Source organism: Oryctolagus cuniculus, chromosome 8, assembly GCF_964237555.1.
Source record: "Oryctolagus cuniculus chromosome 8, mOryCun1.1, whole genome shotgun sequence".
NCBI classification, from domain to species: Eukaryota; Metazoa; Chordata; class Mammalia; order Lagomorpha; family Leporidae; genus Oryctolagus; species Oryctolagus cuniculus.
Genome location: NC_091439.1, coordinates 22,373,166 through 22,399,522, shown reverse-complemented (window position 1 = coordinate 22,399,522; position 26,357 = coordinate 22,373,166). Strand labels below are relative to the sequence as shown.

The 26,357-nt window shown below is 38.6% G+C and overlaps 1 protein-coding gene across 40 annotated transcripts in view; it reads right to left on the bottom strand.

The window, feature by feature from the left end:
- INPP4B (inositol polyphosphate-4-phosphatase type II B) overlaps positions 1 to 26,357 on the bottom strand; it is a 906,112-nt gene that overhangs the window by 287,377 nt on the left and 592,378 nt on the right. For 38 of the 40 annotated variants that reach the window (XM_070047524.1, XM_070047495.1, XM_070047496.1 and 35 more), the window contains 2 exons: positions 20,419 to 20,469; positions 10,214 to 10,293 (listed from right to left, as the gene is read on the bottom strand). In XM_070047524.1, coding sequence (XP_069903625.1) covers positions 10,214 to 10,293; positions 20,419 to 20,469 — 131 coding nt within the window. Of the gene's footprint in view, positions 1 to 10,213; positions 10,294 to 10,623; positions 10,703 to 20,418; positions 20,470 to 26,357 lie in introns of those variants that run through there. The other 2 variants (XM_070047528.1, XM_008267416.4) reach the window with 1 other exon arrangement.

The window sequence follows — 26,357 nt, the reverse complement described above, 5'->3', positions numbered from 1 at the left end:
GAATATCGGACTTAGAAGACAGAGAACAGGAAAGTATACAGTCAAACCAAAGAAAAGAAGAGGAAATTAGAAATCTAAAATATATTGTTGGGAATCTACAGGATACTATTAAAAAACCCAACAATCCGATTCTAGGAGTTCCTGAAGGCATGGAGAGGGAGAAAGGATTAGAAGGCCTTTTTAGTGAGATACTAGCAGAAAATTTCCCAGGTTTGGAGAAGGACAGAGACATCCTAGTACAGGAAGCTCATAGAACCCCTAGTAAACATGACCAAAAGAGATCCTCACCACGACACGTTGTAATTAAACCCACCACAGTGAAACAGAAAGAAAAGATCCTAAAATGTGCAAGAGAGAAATGTCAGATTACTCTCAGAGGATCTCCAATCAGACTCACAGCTGACTTCTCATCAGAAACCCTACAAGCTAGAAGGGAATGGGGAGACATAGCTCAGGTACTAAGAGAGAAAAACTGCCAGCCCAGAATATTATATCCTGCTAAGCTCTCATTTGTGAATGAAGGTGAAATAAAGACATTTCATAGCAAACAGAAATTGAAAGAATTTGTCACTACTCATCCAGCCCTGCAAAAAGATGCTTAAAGAAGTGTTACACACAGAAACACGGTCATCAATATGAAAGAAGGTAAAGGAAGGAAACCTCACAGCAAAAGATCACAGGAAATTCAAAGCATATATTAGAAAATATCTTTGACACATGGCAGGGCAAAGTTACCACTTATCAATAGTCACATTGAACATTAATGGCCTGAACTGTCCAGTTAAAAGACACAGATTGGCTGATTGGGTTAAGGAACAAAACCATCTATTTGCTGCTTACAAGATACACATCTTTCCAACAAAGATGCATACAGACTGAAAGTGAAAGGCTGGAAAAAGATATACCATGCCAACAGAAATGAAAAAAGAGCGGGCATAGCCACCTTAATATCGGATAACATAAACTTTAACACAAAAACTGTTAAGAGAGACAAAGAGGGACACTATATAATGATTAAGGGATCAATTCAACAGGAAGATAAAATGATTATCAATGTATATGCACCTAATTATAGGGCACCGGTTTATCTAAAAGATTTGTTAAGGGACTTAAAGGGAGACTTAGACCCCAATACAATAGTACTGGGGGACTTCAATACTCCACTCTCAGAAATAGACAGATCAACAGGACAGAAGATCAACAAGGATACAGTAGATTTAAATGACACTATATCCCAAATGGATCTAACAGATATCTACAGAACTTTCAATCCTACAGCTAAAGATTTTACATTCTTCTCAGCAGTACATGGAACCTTCTCTAGGATTGACCACCTACTAGGCCATAAAGCAAGTCTCAGCAAATTCAAAAGAATTAGAATCATACCATGCAGCTTTTCAGACCATAAAGGAATGAAGTTGGAAATTAGCAACTCAGGAATCCCTAGAGCATACAGAAACACATGGAGATTGAACAACATGCTCCTGAATGAACAATGGGTCATAGAAGAAATCAAAAGAGAAATCAAAATTTTCTGGAAGTAAATGAGGATAACAGCACAACATACGAAAACTTACGGGACGCAGCAAAAGCAGTGTTAAGAAAAAAGTTTATATCAATAGGTGCCTACATCAAGAAATTGGAAAGGCACCAAATAGATGAGCTTTCACTACATCTCAAGGATTTGGAAAATCTGCAGCAAACCAGACCCAAATCTAGTAGGAGAAGATAAATAATTAAAATCAGAGAAGAAATCAACAGGATTGAATCCAAAAAAACATTACAAAAAATCAGCCAAATGAGGAGCTGTTTTTTTGAAAAAATAAACAAAATTGACACCCCATTGGCCCAACTAACTAAAAAAAGAAAAGACCCAAATCAATAAAACCAGAGATGAAAAAGGAAACATAACAACAGACACCACAGAAATAAAAAGAATCATCAGAAATTACTACAAGGACTTGTATGCCAGCAAACAGGGAAATCTATCAGAAATGGATAGATTCCTGGACACATGCAACCTACCTAAATTGAACCAGGAAGACACAGAAAATCTAAGCAGACCCATAACTGAGACAGAAATTGAAACAGTAATAAAGGCCCTCCCAACAAAGAAAAGCCCAGGACCAGATGGATTCACTGCTGAATTCTACCAGACATTTAAAGAAGAACTAACTCCAATTCTTCTCAAAATATTCAGAACAAACGAAAAAGAGGGAATCCTCCCAAATTCTTTCTATGAAGCCAGCATCACCTTAGTTCCTAAGCCAGAAAATGATACAGCATTGAAAGAGAATTACAGACCAATATCCCTGATGAACATAGATGCAAAAATCCTCAATAAAATTCTGGCCAATAGAATGCAACAACACATCAGAAAGATCATCCATCCAGACCAAGTGGGATTTATCCCTGATATGCAGGGATGGTTCAATGTTCGCAAAACAATCAATGTGATTCACCACATTAACAGACTGCAGAAGAAAAACCATATGATTATCTCAATAGACGCAGAGAAAGCATTCGATAAAATTCAACACACTTTCATGATGAAAACTCTAAGCAAATTGGGTATAGAAGGAACATTCCTCAATACAATCAAAACAACTTATGAAAAACCCATGGCCAACATCCTATTGAATGGGGAAAAGTTGGAAGCATTTCCTCTGAGATCTGGTACCAGACAGAGATGCCCACTCTCACCATTGCTATTCAATATAGTTCTCGAAGTTTTAGCCAGAGCTATTAGGCAAGAAAAAGAAATGAAAGGGATACAAATTGGGAAGGAAGAACTCAAACTATCCCTCTTTGCAGATGATATGATTCTTTATTTAGGGGCTCCAAAGAACTCTACTAAGAGACTATTGGAACTCATAGAAGAGTTTGGAATGTAGCAGGATATAAAATCAATGCACAAAAATCAACAGCCTTTTTCTGAAGGGAGGAGAGAACTTCCACTTTGACTATGACCTTATCTAAATAAGATCGAAGTCAGCCAACTCAAAAGGCGTCCATAGCCTTGGCAACTCATGACTAGAGCCTAGGGAGATTACTGATGCCATAAACAAGAGTGTCAAATTAAGTCAACAACAGGAGTCACTGTGTACTTACTTCTCATGTGGGATCTGTCCTTAGTGTGTTGTCCAATGTGAACTAATGCTATAACTAGTACTGAAACAGTATTTTACACTTTGTGTTTCTGTGTGGGTGCAAACTGATGAAATCTTTACTTAATATATACTGAATCGATCTTCTGTATATAAAGATAATTGAAAATGAATTGATGTGAATGGAATGGGAGAGGGAGCAGGAGATGGGAGGGGTGCGAGTGGGAGGGAAATTATGGGGGGGGGAAGCCATTGTAATCCATAAACTGTACTTTGGAAATTTATATTTACTAAATAAAAATAAATAAGAAAAAAAAAAATAAGAGCCGCATTCCTTTGCATGTGTGCCAGAAAAGAATAGTGGTAGGAAATTAAAGTTCTAAGAATGTTTGATTTCATGTGAAAAGAAAAATAAATTCATTGTGTAAAACACTATCATCAATTTATGGCCGAGTGGTTCTCAGGCCACTAGGGGGGTTCAGATGCATTTATAGTTTTCCAAGAACAAACTTTTCTGATCCACTGCCCTGTGGCCTATAAAATATACCTGCTTACCCGCCCCTTGAGTTGCTTGTGACAATTTTATATGTTTATCACCCTGAAAGTGCTTGTGTGGAGGATTATATATCACAGCCTATTGAGTCTCTCCTGGTCATTATTTCCAGCTCTCAAGTTAATAACATACCCTTGGGAAATTAAGTAAATATATGGGCTTTGCTGTTGTGGTTGGTGTTCTTTTATTTTTAGAAACAACAAAATTGAATTCTGTGTGCGTGTGTCTTTGTGTGTGTGTGGGTGTGTATGTGTGTGAAACTAGGTTAAATTGAGTAAAACACTAAAAATCAAAAACTGCAAAACCTTACAATTAGAATCTTATCTTCTCTAAAATACACTTGACAAAAACTGAAAATATGTATTGGTGATTTACGATGAAATGAAATATTCTCCAAATAATATACATTATAAGCCCATGTCTATCTACACAATCTTTTTTATTTATTTAATTTTTAATTAGTTTTTAATAGATTCCGTGTGCTTTGTAGATACAATTCTAAGAACACATAATCTTTGATGTAGGACAGTACTTTGAAAAGTTCATGGAAAATGGAATTAAAAATAAGTTTATTTTGCTGGAAGAACATTTTGAAATCCACATTTTTTAAATAATGCACTTTTGAAGTACTCTTGTATATTTATATGCATGCATATATTTCATAAAATAGGGAAAATTTAAATGGAAGTTAATGTTTTCTTCCATAGATTCTCCCACATACAGCTGTATATTATAAAATATAACATTATTTGCCCATTTAGAGTCACTGGAGTCTTCTATTTGTTGTGTGAAAGCACTACTGTAAACATGGCTTAAGCTGTCAATGAAAAAACAAATACTGTTTGTATGAAAAAATATTCCTGCACATGTACTCAAGACTTGTCACATCCACCCTGATAGAATGTTGTATCTGTTTAATTTAGGGGGTCACCTGTATACAGTTACAAAAGAAATAATACAGCAATCGTTAAGAGGACCTGAAAGTTTCTGTGAGAAGGTAAAGACTCAACGTAAAGTGGTCTACACTGAAATAAATGGAAATTTCAAAAATCTGCCTGTCAAGAAGATGATAACCCATGACTTCCCATTGTTCTGAAAGGCACTTGTCTCACACATACTCTAATATTAGACTGCATTAGATTCATTAACTTAGATGGGTTTTACCTAGAAAGAACTTCTTGGTACTAGGCTTCCATTTAGCATATATGTCATCAACAAGAATCAAAGTTCAAACAATTGATTACTGGGACTGTACTATGTTGCAGACACATAAAATTGAATTTTAAGATAAAATATTAATAAGAAATAATTGAGGCACCTAAGATTCTCCAAAGGACAGAATACAAAGTAGAGAAAAATGCAAAGATTCTATTAGATGATGAGCCTTCTACAAGTTACTAAAATGAAAACAGAGCAAACTGAGTTCTAATCCTGCTTGGACAGCCAACTGTAGAATCTTAGACAAGTTGCCATAAAGCAGAGATGATAATTCTGCATGGATCAAAGAAGAATATATGAAAAGTGCCTTAATATGTTCTTTGCATTCTAGTAGATGATAAATAATGTGATTTTCACTAAACACGTCATTAGTAACATCAACAACAAAGTATTAACTCCACTGCCATTTGAAAAACTTTTCTGAAGAACCTACTCCTGTACTTAGCATATGAAAAGTTCTTAACAAATGTTAACTGAATGAATGAACATTGAACTGGAAACCATACGAAGACATGCAACAAAGTCTAGACAAGTTTCAAACACTTTTGTCTCTATTCTTCTAAGGATTTCCTAGGAAAGACGATTTACGTGGCTTTTTGTATGTTGTTGTTTTGCCTTTGTGAGTTTTTTAGTACGTTGGGAGCGATATCATTTTCCTGTGACTGCTAGCATCATTCCGAAAACCTTTCTGTTCTATTATTAACTCATTAGAAAATATTATGATCTTCCAAGGCTCTGCTCGATTGTCCCAAAAATTCAGGTCAGTTTGGTGGAACAAATGACTGTCAGTAGCTTGGGCAGCAAACTAGACCCAAGCCCTGAAAACATCATGGTTCTGAGTAAGATCAGATTCCATAGGTTTCCCTTCATCTCCAACCCCCCCTAAACTAACAGACTTATTTCTACTTTCTCCCTGCTTGCTTTGTTTTCTGCTTCCAGCCATCATGGCTACAATCTCCAAGTTCTTCATGAAATGTCAACACTCATTAAGTCATCACCTACTCTAAGACCAGGCACCATGGTGAAATCATACCAGAAGAAACACTGAATAACTGATCCTGACCCTGAGCCCTTGCCTCTCTCTGCCGTTTTATAAGGGATATATGACAAACTTTCAACTGGTTCTCAGTTTTCTTGTTTGCTGAGAGGGGTGAGAAGGGGATCTTTAAAAATCATGAGTTTTGAAGTCAGAAACATGTGGCTTCATACTTTCCCTTTCCCATTTAAAGTAATAACCTTGGACAAATTACTCAACTTGTTTCTAAATCTCAGTTTTTTTTGTTTTTTTTTTTGTTTGTTTGTTTTTTTTGTTTTTGTTTTTTTGACAGGCAGAGTTAGACAGTGAAAGAGAAACAGAGAGAAAGGTCTTCCTTTTCTGTTGGTTCACCCCCTAAATGGCCGCCACGGCCAGAGAGCTGCGGCCGGCGCTGCGCCAATCCGAAGCCAGGAGCCAGATGCTTCCTGCCACAGCAGAGAGCTGGACTGGAAGAGGAGCAACCAGGACAGGATCTGGTGCCCCAACTGGGACAGCTTCTGGAGTTACGAAATGGAGAAAATAACAGGAGAGGCTAGTCTGATAAGGGTAAGACATCGCTAATATACTTAGCAAAAACAGAAAGCTCATTCTATGCTGTTTTTCTCTTTCCTCTTCTCATTCTTCTTCTTATTATTAATATTACCACCTTGGTACTATTATCTAGTGTCTTACATGCTTACAATCACTGTCCTCTATACAAGAACTCTGCTTATTGACATAGTCAGTACGATACAACAATGATCTAGAGAACAAAACAGAATATATGAGACATAAAAGAAGTCAAAGGAAATAGGAACTACCAAATGTAAAATAAAAAAAAATTAAATACATGGATTGTTATAGTAAAGATCTAAGTCCTAAATAAAGATACAATGTCTTTATGGGCTAATAGCATACTCAGAAATGTAGTAAACCACACATTTAAGTGAAAACAACTTACATGAGTAAAAACCATACAAATTGTTGGAGGCATTTTCCCAATATATGTAAACAAACTTTGCTGTCCAATTTCAAGAATACAATCATATTTCATGAAATTTGAGATCAAATTGGCAAAATAGATGCATACTTCTTGCCCCTATAAATTTTTGTAGAAAAAAATTAATCCCATGCATTTAGTGTCCAGTTCAAAGCAGATATGACACAACACCATGTTAAATCATGTTATTCCAGGGAACTCTTTTGAGAGTTGTAGAATCTGGAAGACAGGCTAAAAGAGTACCCAAAGGGACAGTAAAGAAAAATAGGACTGTGAGAGCTGGGAAATGGAAACACAACAGGAGGACAACGAACTACACCACCAAAAAATGGTGACGACAGACATGTCTTTATTTCAATGACTTTGTCTAGTTCTACTGGATTTTTTTAATCTTTTAATTTATATCAAAGGAACAAATTTCATGTATTTTATATATACAGTTTTAAGAGCATAATGATACTTTCCACGCTAATGACTGGAATTTAAGTGGAATAAAAGTCAGAAATCATCAGTGCAAAAGGATATTAGAAAATAAAACTAACAAACAAAAACAATGTGTCTCAAAGAATGAGACACTCTTCTCTGAAGGGAGAGGAGAACATCCTCTTTGCTTATGGCCGTGTCCAAACAACGACAGAGTCTATGGTCACAAAAGGCCTCCATAGCCCTGGCAGCCCACGACAAGTTGCTTGGATGACCATTGACCTCATAAAAAAAGTGTTAATTGTTAAAGGAACAACAGTAGTCACTGTGCACTTGCTCCCCAAGTAGGACCTCTGTCCCCATTGAACTGCAATATGAGAATCGACTGCAAATTCTTTCCCCAAACTGTATTCTATATGTTATATGTGGGTGTGGGGGCAAATTGTTGGAATCTATGATTAGCATAGAGATGGTCCTCTATATATAAAGTCATACTAAAAATGATCCATAATGAAGAAGGAGATGGGAGAGGGGATGGGAGGTGGGAAGGGAGTGGGGTGAGGGCATGGGGAAAAGAACCACTGTATTCCTAAAGTTGTATTTATGTAAAAATGCATTCATTAAATAAATAAATAAATAAAACCCTAAAAAAAAGTGTCTTACCCCTTACCAAATGTTCTTCGAATTTGGTACCTCAGTAGTGGAAAGGACATAAATTATATCAGGAATTTAAAAAATCATGTATGGGAAACCAAAGGCAATGATGAATATATATTCAGTCTCTTTCATATGCAGAGGAATCAATGAATTTCACAAAGAACAAAAAGGGGAACCACAATAAGCTAGCCATTTCAAATTTAATTTTTCTAAAATTAGTTTTTCTAGAAAATTCAATCCTTTATACTGGTTTTTTTTTTCCCCTTTTCATACAATCAAGCTGAACTGAGTAGGAGTCAGGAGTGTTAAAATCAATTTTTTCTTGCTTTCATCTAAATCTCAATATTTTAAACTCGGCATTTTTGTTCTTATCTTCTCTCAGGTATTGTATGTGTTCACTAATTTTCATTTTATGAAACATTTCTCTGCTGATTTCCAGTTCAATTTGGTATCTAAATATTGCCCTCACAATGTCTTATTCTGCTATTAATGATCATTATGATAGAATCAATACTATGCCTTGAGAGTCAGCAAGATGAAGGAGACAGAGCTATGCATGCGATTATGTTGACTGCTAGCAGTTGTAAATTGAATGTTTGACATCTCCTGTCATGAATCCAGGGGCAGAAAGTTCAAATCCAAAGATCATGCTAGGATATTTTCTAGGGTTTCAGTGACATTGATAGCTAGCCTTTTCAGCTAGCCCTGAAACACTTCAAGCTGAAAATAATAGTAGAAAAGCTGCTTTGTGAACATCTTCACAAAACTCTAAGACTTTTTATAAAGTGCCTTCCTGGCTTGCACTGCGGCTCACTAGGCTAATCCTCCATCTGTGGCGCCGGCACCCCAGGTTCTAGTCCCGGTCAGGGCACCAGATTCTAGTCCCGGTTGCCCCTCTCCCAGTTCAGCTCTCTGCTGTGGCCCAGCAGTGCAGTGGAGGATGGCTCAAATGCTTGGGCCCTGCACCCGCATGGGAGACCAGGAGGAAGTACTGGCTCCTGGCTTCGGATTGGCACAGTGCCGGCTGCAGCGCACCGGCCATGGCGGTCATTTGAGGGGTGAACCAACAGAAAAAGGAAGACCTTTCTCTGTCTCTCTCTCTCTCACTGTCTAACTCTGCCTGTCAAAATAAATAAATAAATGAATAAAAATAAAGTGCCTTCCCAAAGAAAATATGCCACCTTCACTATCACCAGACACAATCAACAAAAACTAAAGAGAGGACGGCAGTCTTATCAGAACCCACTGACATTTATTTTTCTTCTTATAGTACGATTTATTTTAGATTACATTATACTATCAAGTCAAACTGCAGAACTTTGAGGATTTGGACAAGTCATAAAAAAAGAGAAAGATAAGAGTATAGTTTCCAGCATAAGCAATAGCATCTTAATGAACTAAGTCATTGGTGGCAAGAAGGTCATTGAAGGAAGCTGGGACAAACAAATCTAAGACATTGTCTGGTCCCTAAAAGTAACATCTATGTTTTATCAACATAAGAGCCTTTTGAGATAAACAAACAGTGCACTATATAACTTTTATATTTATCATTATTGTCAAATATAAGAAAGTATTCTGCATATGCCCATAATTATATGTTACTGTACAGTCAGAAGGTAACTGACTCTTGGTTTCAAATTTATTATAGATTTAGAAAAATATTTATTATATTTAATAACTTTCTTGGCATTAAAAATTCTGCAGCTTTCTAATGACTTTTGTCATCTATACCAAAACAAATTATACTCATGCTTAGAATGAGCTGTATCAGTATGAGTCTATTTTAATTTATAAGCATTTATGTTTAATAGAATTGGACCAAAATCAGCTCCCAAACTCAGCGGTTCTCTTTATCATAAAGCTACAATGTTACCTATAACAAACATATTTCAAACCTAGAGACTTACTTGATTTAAAAAGTAACATTCTGATAAGCAACAGAGAAATTGTTTAATAATATGACCATAATCTATATTGACTTTCTTACTGTCAAAGAATTTTATCATTCTAATAATATTGTAATACTGCTTTTTCCAATAAGGGCTAATAACCTTTCACAATCTGAAACATGAGCTTGAATGTGAACTTGAATAACTGCTGCTTCCACTACTACTTGTTGCAGCAGAGACAAGCTATTTGAGAGCTGGCATCTAACATCTACAAGAATTGTGACTTTCAGCCATCAGTACATATCACAGGTTATTAACTCTTACAGTGTTTCTGAAAACAAAAGGACCCACCTCAGGCTCAGGGACAGCAGTTGCTCCTTTGACTTCAATAGCTCCCCGACTTTAAAACTGGCATAGCCCAAGAAGCTTCGCTGGAAATCAGAGAGAAAGAGGGTATTTTTAATACTTTTGCTGTCACAGCAACCTCACAAAATTAGTGTTCAGAAGAATAAAACATTGAATCAATTATTGCCTGGCAAATAATCCACTGACAGACACACTTATCAATCGTATTTTCACCTCGTGGGTGAAGCTGAGGAGTGAAAACCCATCATTTTTGTGTGAGTGAACAACAAAGAGAACAACAGCCTGGAAAGTAATAATATGGAAATTACGATAGCCAGGACTTTTCCACCTACTTTAATTTTTGGCCCATCCAAGAAACAGTGTAGAAGAAAAGACAGTAAACTTTCAATATTTACCAATGCTGCTGTTCTTATTAGACTTCCTCAATCACTGACAGCCACAACTTTGTATTCCAGATATGAGCAAATCTGTTACTTGGAGCTATTTTTATGTGGAACTTGGCCCAAGTTATAAATAGAAATGCCATATTTCTTCCCCATCAGAGCTTCACTTAAAACCATTTGTTTCCTTTGTTATTCCTTACTAGCGTAGGACAATTTCATTCCAATACATACCAAAAAAAATAGTATTTCTTCAATTGCATTTTTTAAAAATTGCTTTTCAACCCTATCATACTGGGTGCTGATTACTTCTGAATATTTTCTTTCTACTCTTTTTAATCCAATATAAAGAATAAAACCCTAAGTTGTATTTTTTCCTCCATGATAAAAGTCTTTGATATCTTTTTTAATATCCCTGGCTACTGCTTATTCAAAACTCACAACATTATGTTATAACATGTATAGGATTTCTCATCTTTTTCCTCAAGGTCAAGAGTAAACATGAAAATATCAAATCCATATTATTACCTATGCCACTGCAAACCTAACAGTGCAACGTTGTATAAGATGTAGATCTACTTTTTCCAGAACTTTCTCTCATCACAGTCTACTGCTGGGCTGCACTTGAATTACAGGGTGGACTTGAGAAGTCTGAAGCCAATTGTGTTTTCTTTTTTTTTAGAGGAAAATAGGAAGCTATGTCACAGCTAAAAGAGTGCATTTACACTGAACAACTGTTGAACACAGGTAGGCTTCAGGTCAGAAATGTTATGCCTCTTTCCAAAATTGTAAGAAGAGCTGATTCAAAAAAGCTTAAAGAAAAACATTTGAAAACACAAATCAATTCTGACATTGGAGATATCCATATCCTGTGACTGATAAGCCCAATAAATTAACTTGAATCTTAAGGTTCTAATTTTAGACACCAGGGGACCAAACCCTTAAAAATACGAGATTAAATTATTAGATGAGGAAAAACATTAGGTAAAAATAGAAGATTTGTGAAAGCAAGTTCCAACATTAGTTAGGGAGCTACATCAACATAATATGTGGAAAGGGTGACTTTTCTGCAAGGGACAGAGCGAGCCCTGCAGAGATCTAGCCACACAGAAGTCTCTGCTGTCTCACCAGAGATACCTTTCAGAACACGAGTAAGTGAAGCACCAACCCTCTCCACAAATACACCACTATTTTCGATTCCTTGCCTATTTTGCTTTTCTGCATTGGAACTTATCACCACTTGACATGTAACATATTTCATTGTATTTTTTGTCCCCCACAAAAATACTTGCAATTTGAAGCACCACAAGGAGTTTTATCATGTTTTCCAATAAACACCCACTACCTAGCACAAGTAGGCATGCACTATTTACTCTGAATGAATGAATGAATGAATGTCAGAAACACACTTTGAAGTTAGTCTATCACAAAGGGAAGAAATGCTCCTTGTTCGGAAATCTGTAAACTACTGTCTGCAAATTGGGGAAATTCAAAACAACATTACAGTGTGTACATTGTATAGTGTAGTCATGAATTTCACTCTAGTACTCTGTATGTCAAAGAGATGTCTATTCCACTTTCTCACTCCCTGATAATAAGGGTTTTAATTTAAATTATCATGACTAATTCATTATTTGCTCTCAAAAATCCTTAACTGGACAGAAATTGCAAGATGCATCAGAATGTCAAATTATTTTTGATTTGCCTTTTGTGACTTTGCAAATCTGAATAATTTTAGAATTAACAAAACAAACTACATGTGTCCTGATATTATTGTGGTATTCACAGCAATAAAATCAGCAAACATTCCAGGTTGGAATGTAGCACCAAGAGACAGGTGGAATGGCTATTTTTAGGCACAAGCTACAGATACATCATAAGGCACAGCTGCAACTAAAATTTATGACCATAAGTCTTGAATGTTTCTGCTATCCACCAAACCAGTTGCTGCTGTGGAAGCACTACCTTGGCTTGTCCAACTCCTAGTCAAGTCCATTGTCTATAGCAGAGGGGCTGTGTGGTACACCCACTACTGCATGTGAGGGCAAGCAATGTGCCAGGAACAATGCCCATCAGTCAAGCTCTTGCATCACAACTGTCAGACACATTCTTGATCTCAAGGGCTAAAGGGAGAGCTTGCAGAAATAATACAATCTGCTAAAAGTCAATTCTTATTATAGCATCACATACCCTATTATAAAAATCTGTTCAAACAGAGGAGCCATTATTGAGGCATGGACATTACTTATTCTGAAAACAACTGTATATTGGGATTATATGTTGACTAGAATGCATTAAAAAAAAAACAAAACAAAACTCTAAAACAATGCATAATTGCTTTATACTTCAACAACATCAAATATGAAAATTCCTATACATTTATTTTGTTGGTTTATTTGTTTATTTTGTTTGTTTGTTTGTTTCACCTGCATGCAAACAAAACTAGGATTCTCCCCATTCCCAAAGATTAGAAAACTAATCCACCTGTGAGACTATACACTGGACACAATGTAAGAGAACGAATTAGGAAACAGTCTTCTCTATTTCTGAAATGAAAAAATAGCACATACTACTAATGTAAAAGAATAATTTAACATAAAACTATTTTATCTTTGCTGTCATACTATCATAATCATACAATTTAAGAGAACCTCTCTGAAATTTGTTTTTGCCTTTCAAATATCGTTCTAGAGGCAATGTTTTCCATATCTCCTTTGGTGCTGTTTCTAACAAGAGAAAAATAGAGCCAGATTAAAAAAAAATGTAAAGTCTTGGCCGGCGCCGTTGCTCAATAGGCTAATCCTCTGCCTGTGGCACCGGCACACCGCGTTCTAGTCCCGATCGGGGCACCAGATTCTGTCCCGGTGGCTCCTCTTCCAGGCCAGCTCTCTGCTGTGGCAGGGAGTACAGTGGAGGATGGCCCAAGTGCTTGAGCCCTGCACCTGCATGGGAGACCAAGAGAAGCACCTGGCTCCTGGCTTCAGATCAGCACGGTGTGCCGGCCGCAGCGGCCATTAGGGGGTGAACCAACGGCAAAGGAACCTTTCTCTCTGTCTCTCTCACTGTCCACTCTGCCTATCAAAAAAAAAAAAAAAATGTAAAAGGGTTTGAATATCTGAAGCATGGTCCTAAAATTAGTTATTCCTTCCAAAACTGAAAATCTGGAGAATTAAATCCCTTCTCCTAGCTCCCAGTATCACTATCCACTGATAGACATATCAGGTCTTATTTTCCAGTCTTCTTTCTGAGGAAGTCTGGTCATATGCAAGTTATTACACTACAACAGGCCTTACTTTCTGCCTGAAAATGAAAAGTTACATACTCTCATTGTTATGAGAATTAAAGAAATCCTGGCAAATCACTTTAGTACAGCACCAGGAAAATAGGAAGGGTGCCATAAAGATTAGCTTGATAGTGATTAAGATAATATAACAGAAACCAGATGTCTTAAAAGAATATGACATCCACCTTAAATACAATAGAAAAGATTGAGAATTAACAAAAAAAATCCATGAGAAATGCCTAGAATACACAAAGAAAAATGTTTAAAAATGAAAATTAGATTCAGGTGAAATATGTGAGAAAAATTCTAGATAAAAGATGAAGAAAATAAAATACAACTGTCACGAGGTCCTTTACAGTGATTTTTGAGACGTCTGCCTATGATTCTTTGTGACTCAAATATCTATTGCGTTACAGTAAATGTTTAAAAGATATCAAGCTTGCTAAGTTATCATCAGTGGATAGATGGAGCTGGGGCCCATAAGAGTTAACTGGCTTATGCTTAACCATGGAGCTAGCTAATAGTATGCAGAGACCAGTTTAGAACCCCAGTTTCTTGCTTCTCTGTCACTCCCTATCATGCTGTGTCTCATTTCCAAGACAGGTGGCAATTCCCTTTCCCTCTAACAGGTTCTCTGCCTGCACAACATGTGGCTCTGACCTTTCTCGCCTGCTCATGACAGTGCAACACTCACAATTCTCATTCTGGTGCACAGACCCCAAAGCAGATGATCATTAAATTGCTTGATGCACGATTTCAATCACTCACATGGCTGGAGAGTAATATCAAAAAGGGTGGGGGAGAGTGGAGGAATCTGTCAGAATCCCTGGCCTCTCTCAGTGGGGAGTACACAAATCAGTAGCTTATCCAGCCAGCCTCTGCAGGGACTCTGAGCAAGTCCAGATATTCAGACTGCTTACCAGGGTTTGACAGCTCCATGGCCATCCCTATGGGAGCTGGAGGAAGTGCACTCCCATACACATCACCATAAGTTAGCCAAACCTCCATTATCCACATTTATTTCACAAAGCCTTTACTCAAAAGATAGGTTTCTTTTATACTATACTTTACAAGTCTCCTTAAATTCCTCTAGCTACTTTCCAAAGTCATTACCTTGAGCATGTAAAATGTGGCTATTTAAGTATAAAATATACACTGGATTTAGATGACTTAGTAAGAAAAAAGGAATGTGAAATATATAATTTTGATTATATTTTGAAATAATATTTTGCATATACTGAGTTATATAAAATACTTTAAAATTAATTCAGACTGTTTAATTTTTTAAAAAACACAGCTATCAGAAAATTTAAAATTATATATGTAATACATACTGTAAGTCACCCATGATATTTCTATTGGACACTACTTGATTTAGAGGTTAAATGAATATGTCAATGATAATTTGACCTATTCTCATAAACCTATCTATTTAGGAAACTATGGTATATGTTTAATAAGTCTTAAAAGAGCTGAAGTTGATTTCATGAGAATGGCACACAATATCTCACATTCAACTTAGAAGTCAGGCTCATTTTCATACCCACATATGTTCTCTTCATTGTCAACCATAACAGATATGTTAACATGGTTTCCCACCCCATCAAAAGAGAAAAAGAATACATGAACTATCACCATTGAAAAAAATGCATCAGAAAGAAAACAAAAGAATTGGGTGTAAATCTATCAGAAGTTGATGAATAACCTGAAGAAAATGTTTAATATGCTTTAAGGTAAAGTCATTTATTATAAATTGTATATTAGGATTATATCTCAAAATGTCTAAGCACAAATTGGCATTTGCTTGACTAAGTAATCAACAAAAGATTTGTGTTCATCTAGTGAATGCTGCTTAAGAATGTAAAATATCTATGGAATATACTTGAAAGAATCACAAGAAAATATTTCAGCCTCCTAAAATTGAATACTTAAATTCCAAATTCTTAGAATATTGTGATGAAATAGCCACTACAAGCTCTACAGTTTTAGTCAAAAGCTTCAACTCTTTTTTTTTTAAAGATTTTATTTAATTATTTGACAGGTAGAGTTACAGACAGTGAGAGAGACTGAGAGAAAGGTCTTTCTTCTGTTGGTTCACTCCCCAAATGGCACAATGACCGGAATTGCACCAATCCGAAGCCAGGAGCCAAGAGCTTCTTCCTGGTCTCCCACATAGGTGCAGGGGCCCAAGCACTTGGGCCATCTTCTACTGTCTTCCCAGGCCACAGCAGAGAGCTGGATTGGAAGAGGAGCAGCTGGGACTAGAATCGGCGCCCATATGGGATGTCAACGCCACAGGCAGAGGATTAACCTATTGCGCCATGGTGCCGGCCCCAAGCTTCAATTCTTAAACCCCTATACAGTCCAAAGAAATACTCTGCTGATAAATGCATAGCATATAGACTACCCAGTGATGCTTGATAGGTGCTGAAGATGTGCTAACTTGTTTCTAAAATAACACATACTCTGAGAATGTTAACATCAAGATACTTAGGAGCTGGTGCTGTGGCGTAGTAGGTTAAGCCTCCGCCTGCATAGCCGGCATCCCATATGGGGGCTAATTCATGTCTTGGCTGCTTTTCTTCCCATCCAGCTCTCCGTTTTGGCCCAGGAAAGCAGTAGAAGATGGCCCAAGTGCTTGGGCCCCTGCACCCATGTGGGAGACCCAAAAGAAGTTCCTGGACCCTGGCTTTGGATCAGTTTAGCTTTGGCTGTTGCCACCATCTGGGGAGTGAACCAGGATGGAAGACCTTTCTCTCTGTCTCTCCCTGTCTCTGTGACTTTGCCTCTCAAATAATTAAAAATAAACAAATAAATAAAATCAAGGTATGCTGACTTTTTCCCATCAGGCTAATTCCTACTAGCTTGATGCTTGAGATTTACTTCTGTGATCATACTTGGTCATTTTATTGAGTTCTGTATAATAAAATGTGCTAGATTTTTGTCATATTAATTTGCAATCATTTCTGGACATGTCTATCATATTTTTGCCACATTTGTGTTCATAATAAACATAAAATGATTGGCAAACATTATCAAGGTATGCTTCCTGATTCGTTCAATGCATAAAAGCCTATCTACATATTTGCTAACTTCTAAGCACAAAGCCAGGAATATTAAACAAAATAAACAGGGGCTTTGCTATCACAGACAGTAACATCTAGCAGGAGTGTGGGGGACATAATTAACTGCCTAACCCATCTTGCCCATTTCCCATAACAAACTGAATTTTGCAGCTTTAAAAACTATAATTATACAGAATTTTCTTCAGCTAGAGACTCAATTCTTCTCAGTGATATGTAAGCTAGAGGATATCAACTGAGATTTCCCAGAAAGTCCTATTTCTCATTTGAAGGATCAGCATGAGCCAGGAAGAGCTTTCTTGACTTTTATCTTGATCCAGAATGTGATACCTGGAGGTACAATTGCAACAATGGACAATACTCTCAGAAAAGGAGAGAAGGATGATGAATAAAGTCTGATTGGTTAAAGTCACTTGTGAGTAACTTTCCTAAAACTCCAAATACCACGGAAAAGACCTAACGTTCATTTTAAGCCAAATTTTGTCAAGTTCCTTACCTCTAAATGTATTTCTAATTGATATACTAAACATATCACATACTGTCTGTTGAGATTTCTCATTGAGGCTGTAAAGTATAGCTGAGTTTTTGTCAAAGGTGAGGATAGAATACACGAAAGACACCCTACCCTAGGCTCTCACATCCCCCAAGAATCTAGGGTCACTAACCTCAGTACAGCGCTTAACAAGGAGTCAGTTTAGAGAACTTATCCTTTTAGTGAGCATACACAACAGGTTGATATAGAGGTAAGGCTAAAAGAAGGGAGGACAGCACTGTAGGAGGTGTGTTATTCTGGAGAAAAGGGTAATCTTTCTCTTAATCACCCCCCAGGATTACACTTCTAGCCCCAAAACCTAGGAAGTCTGCTCTCACTTATCATCTCAGAGATGTCCAAGCAACATTTATTTCCATCAGGGATGGTGATTGTCTTTCCTTTGAGAAACATGGTGTATCATTTATTACTGATGTGAGTGAGAGAGTATTATCCCTTTTTTTAAAACTCCAGGCTCTTGTCACAAAGAAAGACACCCATTCTGTGCTGACACAAATAAGGTTAATAGGTAATAAAAGTTATTTAAAGGTTGAGAATGTGAGCATGTGAGCATGGTTGCCCTACACAGAAACACCTGTCATGAGAGGACAGATTTGCCCAAAAGGAGAAGGGGTGGAAGAAGAGAGACAGAGAAAGCACCAGGCTACCCCTCCAACCATGGTCTCTGGCAGAAGAGAACTTTTTCCCTGCAGGCCTTCTTTATGAATTCAAGAGTGGTGGCATTTGGCATGCAGCCTCCTGGAAATTATATAGCACCTCCACAAGTTCCATGTGATACCCAATATCCAAACAGATGCATCCCTGGAAAGGGGGTGTTTTCATTGACAGGTAGGAAGACAGAATTACGTGGGGGTTTGTGACTTCCAGTTCAACAAAGATAGCTAGCTGCCTGCCTATTTCATATTACTACTACTACTACTACTAGGACACTAGGACTACTACCTGATGCTGCTGGGGTTCATAGAAAGGGTCAGTAGAGATGGCAGAGATGAGATGGAAACACCAATGGGGCAGCATGCATTTCTCCCACGGGGCATAGCAATCACAAGCCTACTTCACATAGGTCAAATGCACATCACAGAGGGCAGCTGACATGGAGTCATGTGTGTGAAGAGTGGGTCAGAAGTAAGAGGATGTGGGGTAGGAGTGGGCAAAGGAAGAGGCTGACAAAACCATATAACCCATAGTGAAAAAAAAAAAAAAACTGCAGGAGCCAGCTAGACCACAGATACACCTGTGCTCCACAGGAGTGCTACAATTTCAGTATCAGATAGCCTATGGTGAGAAATGATGCAAGAAAAGGGCAGAAGAAAACAAAATCAGAGAAGAGACCCCTAGTTCTCAGTAAATAAGATGGATTCCCAAGGACTTGAGTGAAAGAAGAAAAACAAGGATGAAAGTTATGCACTCAAGCTAAGATACCATTAAAGTCTCAAGCAAGAGAGATTGAACCTAAGGACAGTTGGGAAGATGAACAGTTAGAGGAGAAAAAATTAAATCAGTTCATCCTCCTGGAACCTCAATAAATAAATGGAACCACTTGATAAACGAATGTGCTAGCCATATTAATAGTTACAAATTTCCAGTCACTTTAAGACAGATGGGGATGCTGTAAGCAATGCAATAAAGGTGTTCAGCAGGGGAGGGCAAGTCTAGCTTGAGGGAGGCAGCCAGGGCTGAGGGTCATCCACAAGTAGCAGGCAGCTGAGCCCTGAGCTGTGAGAGAGAGCTGGTGTGGGGAAGCAGCCCAGGTAAGGGTCCTGTGCCCCTGGACTTGAAGGACTGAGGCTGGAAAGAGATCCCTGTTCCCTGAAGAGTAAATAAGAAAGGCCCATGTTGTAAGAGCACAGAGATCCATGGAAGATGCACAAACGGTGCAAGAGGTTGAAGGAGCAGGCAGAAAACAAAGCAGGAAGATTTGCTTCAAGGAGCCTGGCTCAGCCTATCCCCCAGGATGGAACTGTGTTAGGCAGGGGAGTGAAAGCAAACAGTGCCTTTCCGTTCACCTCCTTTACTAACAGAGGCATAACTGGCCCTCTGCCCAGTCAGCTTAACTGACACTTCAGTGCTGATTTTTGGAGTGCTCCCTTGGCAGGTTTGGGGAGTGGTTGTTGAAGGAGAAAACAAACGATACCTAGTCCAGTGTTCCACACACTGACAGGTGGTTACCTAGTGCCTGGAGGATCTAAGAGTATTTCAAACAGGCTTTTCAGCTGGCCCAGTCCCAGGGCCTCTTCAAACCAACTTTCTTCTGAACTTTTCCCTGCTCTCTGGAGGTACAGATCGCAGAGACTCCGCCTGCTGGGCTCTGTCTTTTCAGGAGCTGCCACCTCCACTGGAGGCTTGTCTAAGCAGAAAGTACCTAGTATCCTCTTCCTCTTCCAACTTCTGAGGCCAGAGATGTTCTGGTTCAGATGCAGGCGGTAAACCTCAGCGGGGCTCTCCAGTGCCGACTGATCATTGGCGGCAGCCTCTCTTTCCACCTGCGTCAGTGTGTAAGTGGCAGGAAGCAGAAAGCGTCACAGCCCTCTGATTCTCTGCTCCCTTGCTGCAGCCGTGGAGCCGTGGAGCTCACATCTGTAATTTCCCCAGCTGCCTATGGGGCCGGGAACGTTGCCTCTGAATGGCATGTGAGCTACCTGCAGGGCAGCTTCTACTGTTACGTCTAGCCAGATGAACCAAATATGAATTCATTTGAGGATGATTTTCATGAGACAAGGAATGAATTCTATGCGATTCAGCAAATATATGACAGCACCTCCTTGAACAGTCACACCCTGTTAATTTAACTCAATTTCATGTATCAGCTGCCAGGCAGGAGGCCAGAGAAAAATGTAAAGGATTTAGTTAGAAATGATGTGTCTGCTTCTCAGGGAAACAACAGAGCCACTTACCCCAACTTCTGGAGGGGGGTCCTTGTGTTCAGGGAGGACACAGGTTCGGACCTATGGAGGAAAAAAACATTTCCAATATGACACTGAGGTACAAAACAGTGCAGAAGCTTTCAATTTGTTCATCTGGTGTCAGGGCGGACTGTGTGGTTAATCATTAATGCAAGTACCTGTACCATACCCTCTGCAGTGCAATAAAGCTGTCCTTGTATAGTGCCTAAACTTCCTGATTTTCCTAAGTAGACAGAGCTGCCTGGATCTCCAGCCCATCACCTCCTTGTCAAACACGGAGATATCTGGGATTTAGGTGAATCACCTTTAATCTCAAGAAGCAGCCTCCAAGCAACATTCAAGGGAAAGGATAGAGTCAGAATAGAGTAAATGATTTTATGCATGTTCTAGAAATAGTTACTCTCTGTATAAGAACCAGAATCCATAATCCTTATAAGACATGGCTATCACTTGAGAATTACAGGCCATCTGAACTCATTTGAAAAGCAATTCTTATTTCGGGGTGGGGAATGTCAAATAACCAGTCTTCTGGAATAACTTATCATATAAGTGATCCAAGTGAAACATCAGCTTCTTATGTAATGAGTGGAAATGTATCTTTGAGTAGAGAATCCTGGCTATACATTTGGATCACTTGGGGAAACTGTCAAACTATTGGTGTCCCTCCCTGCCCTCAGATATGCTGATGCCAATCAATAGCTACCAAGTCTAGGGTTCTCTTAAGAAAAAAAAAAAATTTTTCAAATGAAAAGAGAAAAAAATCGCTTCCAAAAGGTAATAAAAACAAGAAAAATATAAGACTTATACCTACTATGATCTCATTTTAAAAATGAGATAAGCTGCATAAATGCTCACAGAGCAACATACAAGCATACCATGTTTAATTTGATAGCATGGTAGGCTGGAGCTGCAAATGGAAGAGCCGCATCCTAGGAGCACTTCATGGTTCAATATTTTAGGCAGTCATTTCAATTAGATACCTTCGAAGGTGCACTGCTCAAATCATACTTAACCTCAAATCCCTTACAATCTGACACTCCTGCTCATATGAGGTTGAAGGGATGTTTATGTTACCCCTAATGATGTCAGAAGACTGAACAATTCCTAACGGTCTGTCGATCTTTAACACAGTCTCCATTTCCAATGGAAAAGCTGCAAGTTGTGGTAAAATGTACATTTTAACTTCCAGCTGAATGCCCTTTTTGTTTCTTTATGACAGATCTAACACTATCGCTTGTAGAATTTATCCACCATTAGGACTCAAATTGTCCACTAGAGCACCAAATAAATGGCATGAGAGATCCCAACAGAGTAAACAACACTATTTGTAGAATAATCTTAGATCTGAATTGCATGACAGAGCATTTGCTGACTGGTAGCAGCATCAACATTTTTTGGCCCAGTTGTACAGTGCAGGCTCATCAACTAAAATCATCAGCTGGCCTCAAAGGAATGGGAACTATATTTAAACAGGGTCTCTAATTATCCACATAGTATCTTCATGGTTCCCATATATTTATAGCTCAATAGAAATACGTATATAAATTGTGTATAAATATGGACTTGATAGATAATAGACACAGATATATATCTTAATTGACTATATACATTGCAAATCCATATTCCTACACATGAAATACATACACACACATATATACATTATTTTAAGAAAATATTTGATAGTCAAATAGCATTTTTCAACAACTTATTCTTGAATTTAACAATAAAGTGAAAAATACAAAAAACTGATGAGGGTCAACATATACATAATTGTATAAAGAATTTGATTGGAATCACACACACATATACACACATATATATTATTTAATGTTGGACAAAAGTAGAATATATTTACAACTCCTGTAACATGGCCTATTAAACTCCTAAATTTGTTAATTTTATGAGATTTATTTCATATGAATACAAATAAATTGCTGAAGAGAAATATTTTTATTCTGAAGTTGTACACAAGAAAAAATTTAAAGTTATCCAGGAATTTTTTTTGCCATATACTTTGTGTATGTGTGTGTGCAGGAAAGGCAAAGAGACAGAAGAAGAGTCAAAAAAACTAATTTCACTTTTACTTTACATAATAGAAGTACAATATGTCAAATTTTCTTATGAAGCATTTTTTAAATCAATAGTGAAGATCCTGATTTAGACGAAAGACTTTTGTAACCAACTTCAAATTTTATTAAGTGATATTTTAACATAAAATAATTTTTTAAATCATTATGTATAATTCTAAAACTTTTATGCTTAGAGTCAATACTATTGATATTATATTACATAGATTGTATACCCATGATACTTTTTTGAAATTTATTTTCATTTATTTGAAAGGCAGAAAGAGAGAGAGATGAGAGAGAGTGATCTTTCATCATCTGTTCCATCTCCAAATGCCAATGACAGCCAGCACTGGGCCAGGCTGAAGCCAGGACCCTGCACTTCCACCCTGGTCTCTCCTATGGGTGGAGGCTTCCTGACAACTTAAGCCATCATCAGCTGCCTTCCCAGGTGCATTAACAGAAAGCTGGTTCAGAAACAGTGCAGCTGGGGACCAGCACTCTGATATAGGATGTGGGAATCCCAAGCATGCTGTAAGCCACTGTGCTGCAATTCCTGCCCTGATGATGTACTTCTTATGTAAAATATATCCCTCATTACGGTGAACACAAACTAGGAGGTAAGCACTGACTCTGCCAGTGCATATGGCTCCATTCCTTTTCTTTGGAACTTCAGAGGCCGGTGAGTGGGACAAATGTTTATACAAATCAGTACAATATGGAAAGCACTACGATGGACATGTAAATACTTCCTGTGGTTATTTAGAGTAAGAAATAATACTCAGTTTAAATACTACTGGATTTATTCAATAAACGAGCCTTGATCAGGAAAAAAAAAAGAAATAATACTCAGTCTATGAGTGTTAACAGAGACTTCATGGGAATAGGTGACTTGAGTTTTGAAGGGTGAGTAAGAGTTTTAGACAAGGAAGGCTATGACATAACAAGCAGTTTTTTGCAACAGACATGTTAATGAGTTGTAAAGACTCAACGATGCTAAGGAAGGAGTGAGAATCATGATGGCATCATAGGGAGTCTACTGGGAACCAACCAGAGATAAATACATTTGGTAAAATGTATTTGGGCCACGTAATGTAAAGAACTATTTAGTCCACTTATTTCTGGTGACTGGAAATCAGGGAAGGCATTTGGGAAGAGGCAGTACATGATCAGAGGCTGTGGAATATCCCAACTCTGCCCAAGCCACCTTGGAGAGATGTCCTTCTTTTTAGCAGTTATCTAACATGGCGTTAATAATAGACATTAGACAATGCTGTATTGGATTCTTTTCAGTAATTAGAACCATGAATGACAGAGGGATAGAGAGCAGGAGAGGGGGGAGGGGAGGGAAGGGGAGGAGAGGGGAGAGAAAAGGAGAAAAAAAGGAAAGACAGAGGGATACAGAGGGGGCAAGGATACAGGAAGGTAGAGGGGGCGGATATGTCACTGAGAAATAATAAACTGAACAAATATAGACACAATCTCCTGATGTGGATGGATGAAGCAGGGACTGTCACGACAGCATTTGGAATATTCCAGTTCATGGGCAGTGTCATGTCTCCTGAGAGTTACTGGCCTTCCTCAGACATTTGCTTTGCCTTTTTTGGTCTTAACAGCAGTTCTTATTCTTGTTTTTCTTCACCATACCCTGCACTATTCCTTATGTCTGGGAACATAAGAACATCTGCCTTACTACATAATTAAAGTTCTTACGGCTTTGTATTGTCCTTTTATGATACCAAATAAAGCAAGTGCGGACAATTAATAGGAGTGATCATATAGAGGATCATGTTATACCTTTCATCTTGAATATTTCTAAAGATCAACATGAAGCAAATGCATTGTCTTCTCCATCAACCTCAGAAGTTCAGCTTTCTATAAATGAATTAACCTTAGAAGCAACACCAGACTTAGAGTGAGTTTAACCCAACGCTTTGATCAAATTTCTACAGACTACTTCACCACCTTTAATTTTCCCAAGAAAGAGACGGCAGTCGCTGAATATATCACTCTGATGCTCAAATCCACAGAGAAAAAAACTCATAAATGAATCAAGCTTATCACCTAAAGCATAGCCGTGCTGTGTGAAGGTGGGAGGAGCTGAAGACTGCTGCGCGTTCAGAGTAGACTGAGAATGAGGCAGTGGGGGCTGTCTGACTACCCCTTTGGAGCCCCAGAGAAGGAGAAGGCTATGCTGTAGTGGGTCTGCCTAGCATGCTGGCAGTGTCTACACCCATGCAAATGCATCTCCTCACTGGGAGGTGAGGAAGCAGCAACTAGAAGAAAGAAGGAAAGGGGCGGGTTGTCCTGGAGGAGCACCTCTGGGCAGGAGGAGTCCAGATCTTCTCCCTAGAATATTGTCACAGTTGATTATGTTTCTGACAATAAATTCACCACTGAAGCACATCCATTTTGTTTTCCTAATAAAAATGTTGCTCCAATTGTCTGTGTGTCTTGGATTGGAATACAGATCACCCTATGATCCTTTTTCCACTTGGAATTACACAGGTAACAACCTTACTATTCAGAACACATGTGAAAACCTGACTGGGATGGATAAGTGTAGCCTCCTTCCACAATATGAATTTTCTGGAAGGATTATATATCCCAAGATCCTTTGTACCCAGGGGTAGCCACATAACTAGTTCTCAGCAATGAAATACGTGTGTGTGTGTGTGTGAGAGAGAGAGAGAGAATGTCTGTTGTATCCAAGCTAGATTTTTCCACAAGTGGATACAGTATGTTGTCTACTTCTTCAAATGGCCAGAATGAAAGGAGTCCAATTCTTAGGTGACGGCACATCTGCATCTGCATCTGGGTCCCCTAATGGCCCATCACTAACACTATTAGACTATTAGGTGAATGTGTTTTTTCCTGATGTGTAACCCATTATCACAAACTTGACTGCTTAAAACTATCTTTTGGCTGGAGGTGCCGGCACCCCAGGTTCTAGTCCCGGTTGGGGCACCGGATTCTGTCCCGGTTGCTCCTCTCCCAGTCCAGCTCTCTGCTGTGGCCTGGAAAGGCAGTGGAGGATGGCCCAAGTCCTTGGGCCCTGCACCCGCATGGGAGACCAGGAGGAAGCTCCTGGCTCCTGGCTTTGCATCGGTGCAGCGCTGGCTGTGGCGGCCATTTGGGGGGTGAACCAACAGAAAAAGGAAGACCTTTCTCTCTAACGCTGCCTGTCCAAAAACAAAAACAAAAACAAAAACAAAAACAAAAACAAAAACAAAAACAAAAAAACAGTATCTCTCTATGCATTCATCCTTTTGCAGGTCAGAACTCCAAGTGTGGTACGGCTGGTTCTCCATGCAGGCCTCACAAAGCTGAAATCAAGGTGCAGCAGGCTGGGTCCTCATTTAGAGGCCTCTCTAAGGAACAGCTGCTTCCACGCTCCCCCAGGCCATAATCAAAATTCAATTGTTAGCAGCTCTGAAACTGAGGTCCTCATTTCTTGATGGCTAGCAGCTGGAGTCTCTGTATGCTTCTGGAGGCCACACACCTGCACCCCTTGCCATGTGACCTCCTCCCTCTTCAAAGGGAGCCTCAGAGGAGCTCCTTTGCATCCAATCCTATTCTTGTGCTTCAGATCAGTCCACGGGAAGAACTCACTCTCCTGCAAAGGCTCACCACACAAGGCCAGGCTCACTTCCAACAATCCCCCTTTAAGGTCATGTGGGACAGAATAGCCTTCCCTGATCATGGGAGAAGCCACCAGCATAGCACGGTCCTGGGGATGATGTAGGAACATACACTATGTGGTAGTAATCACAGGCACTTAGAATTCTGCCCACCACAGTGACCAAAAACCAAACCAAACCAAACAAAAACATGAACTTTTCTTGTGCTAAGGCACTTAAATGG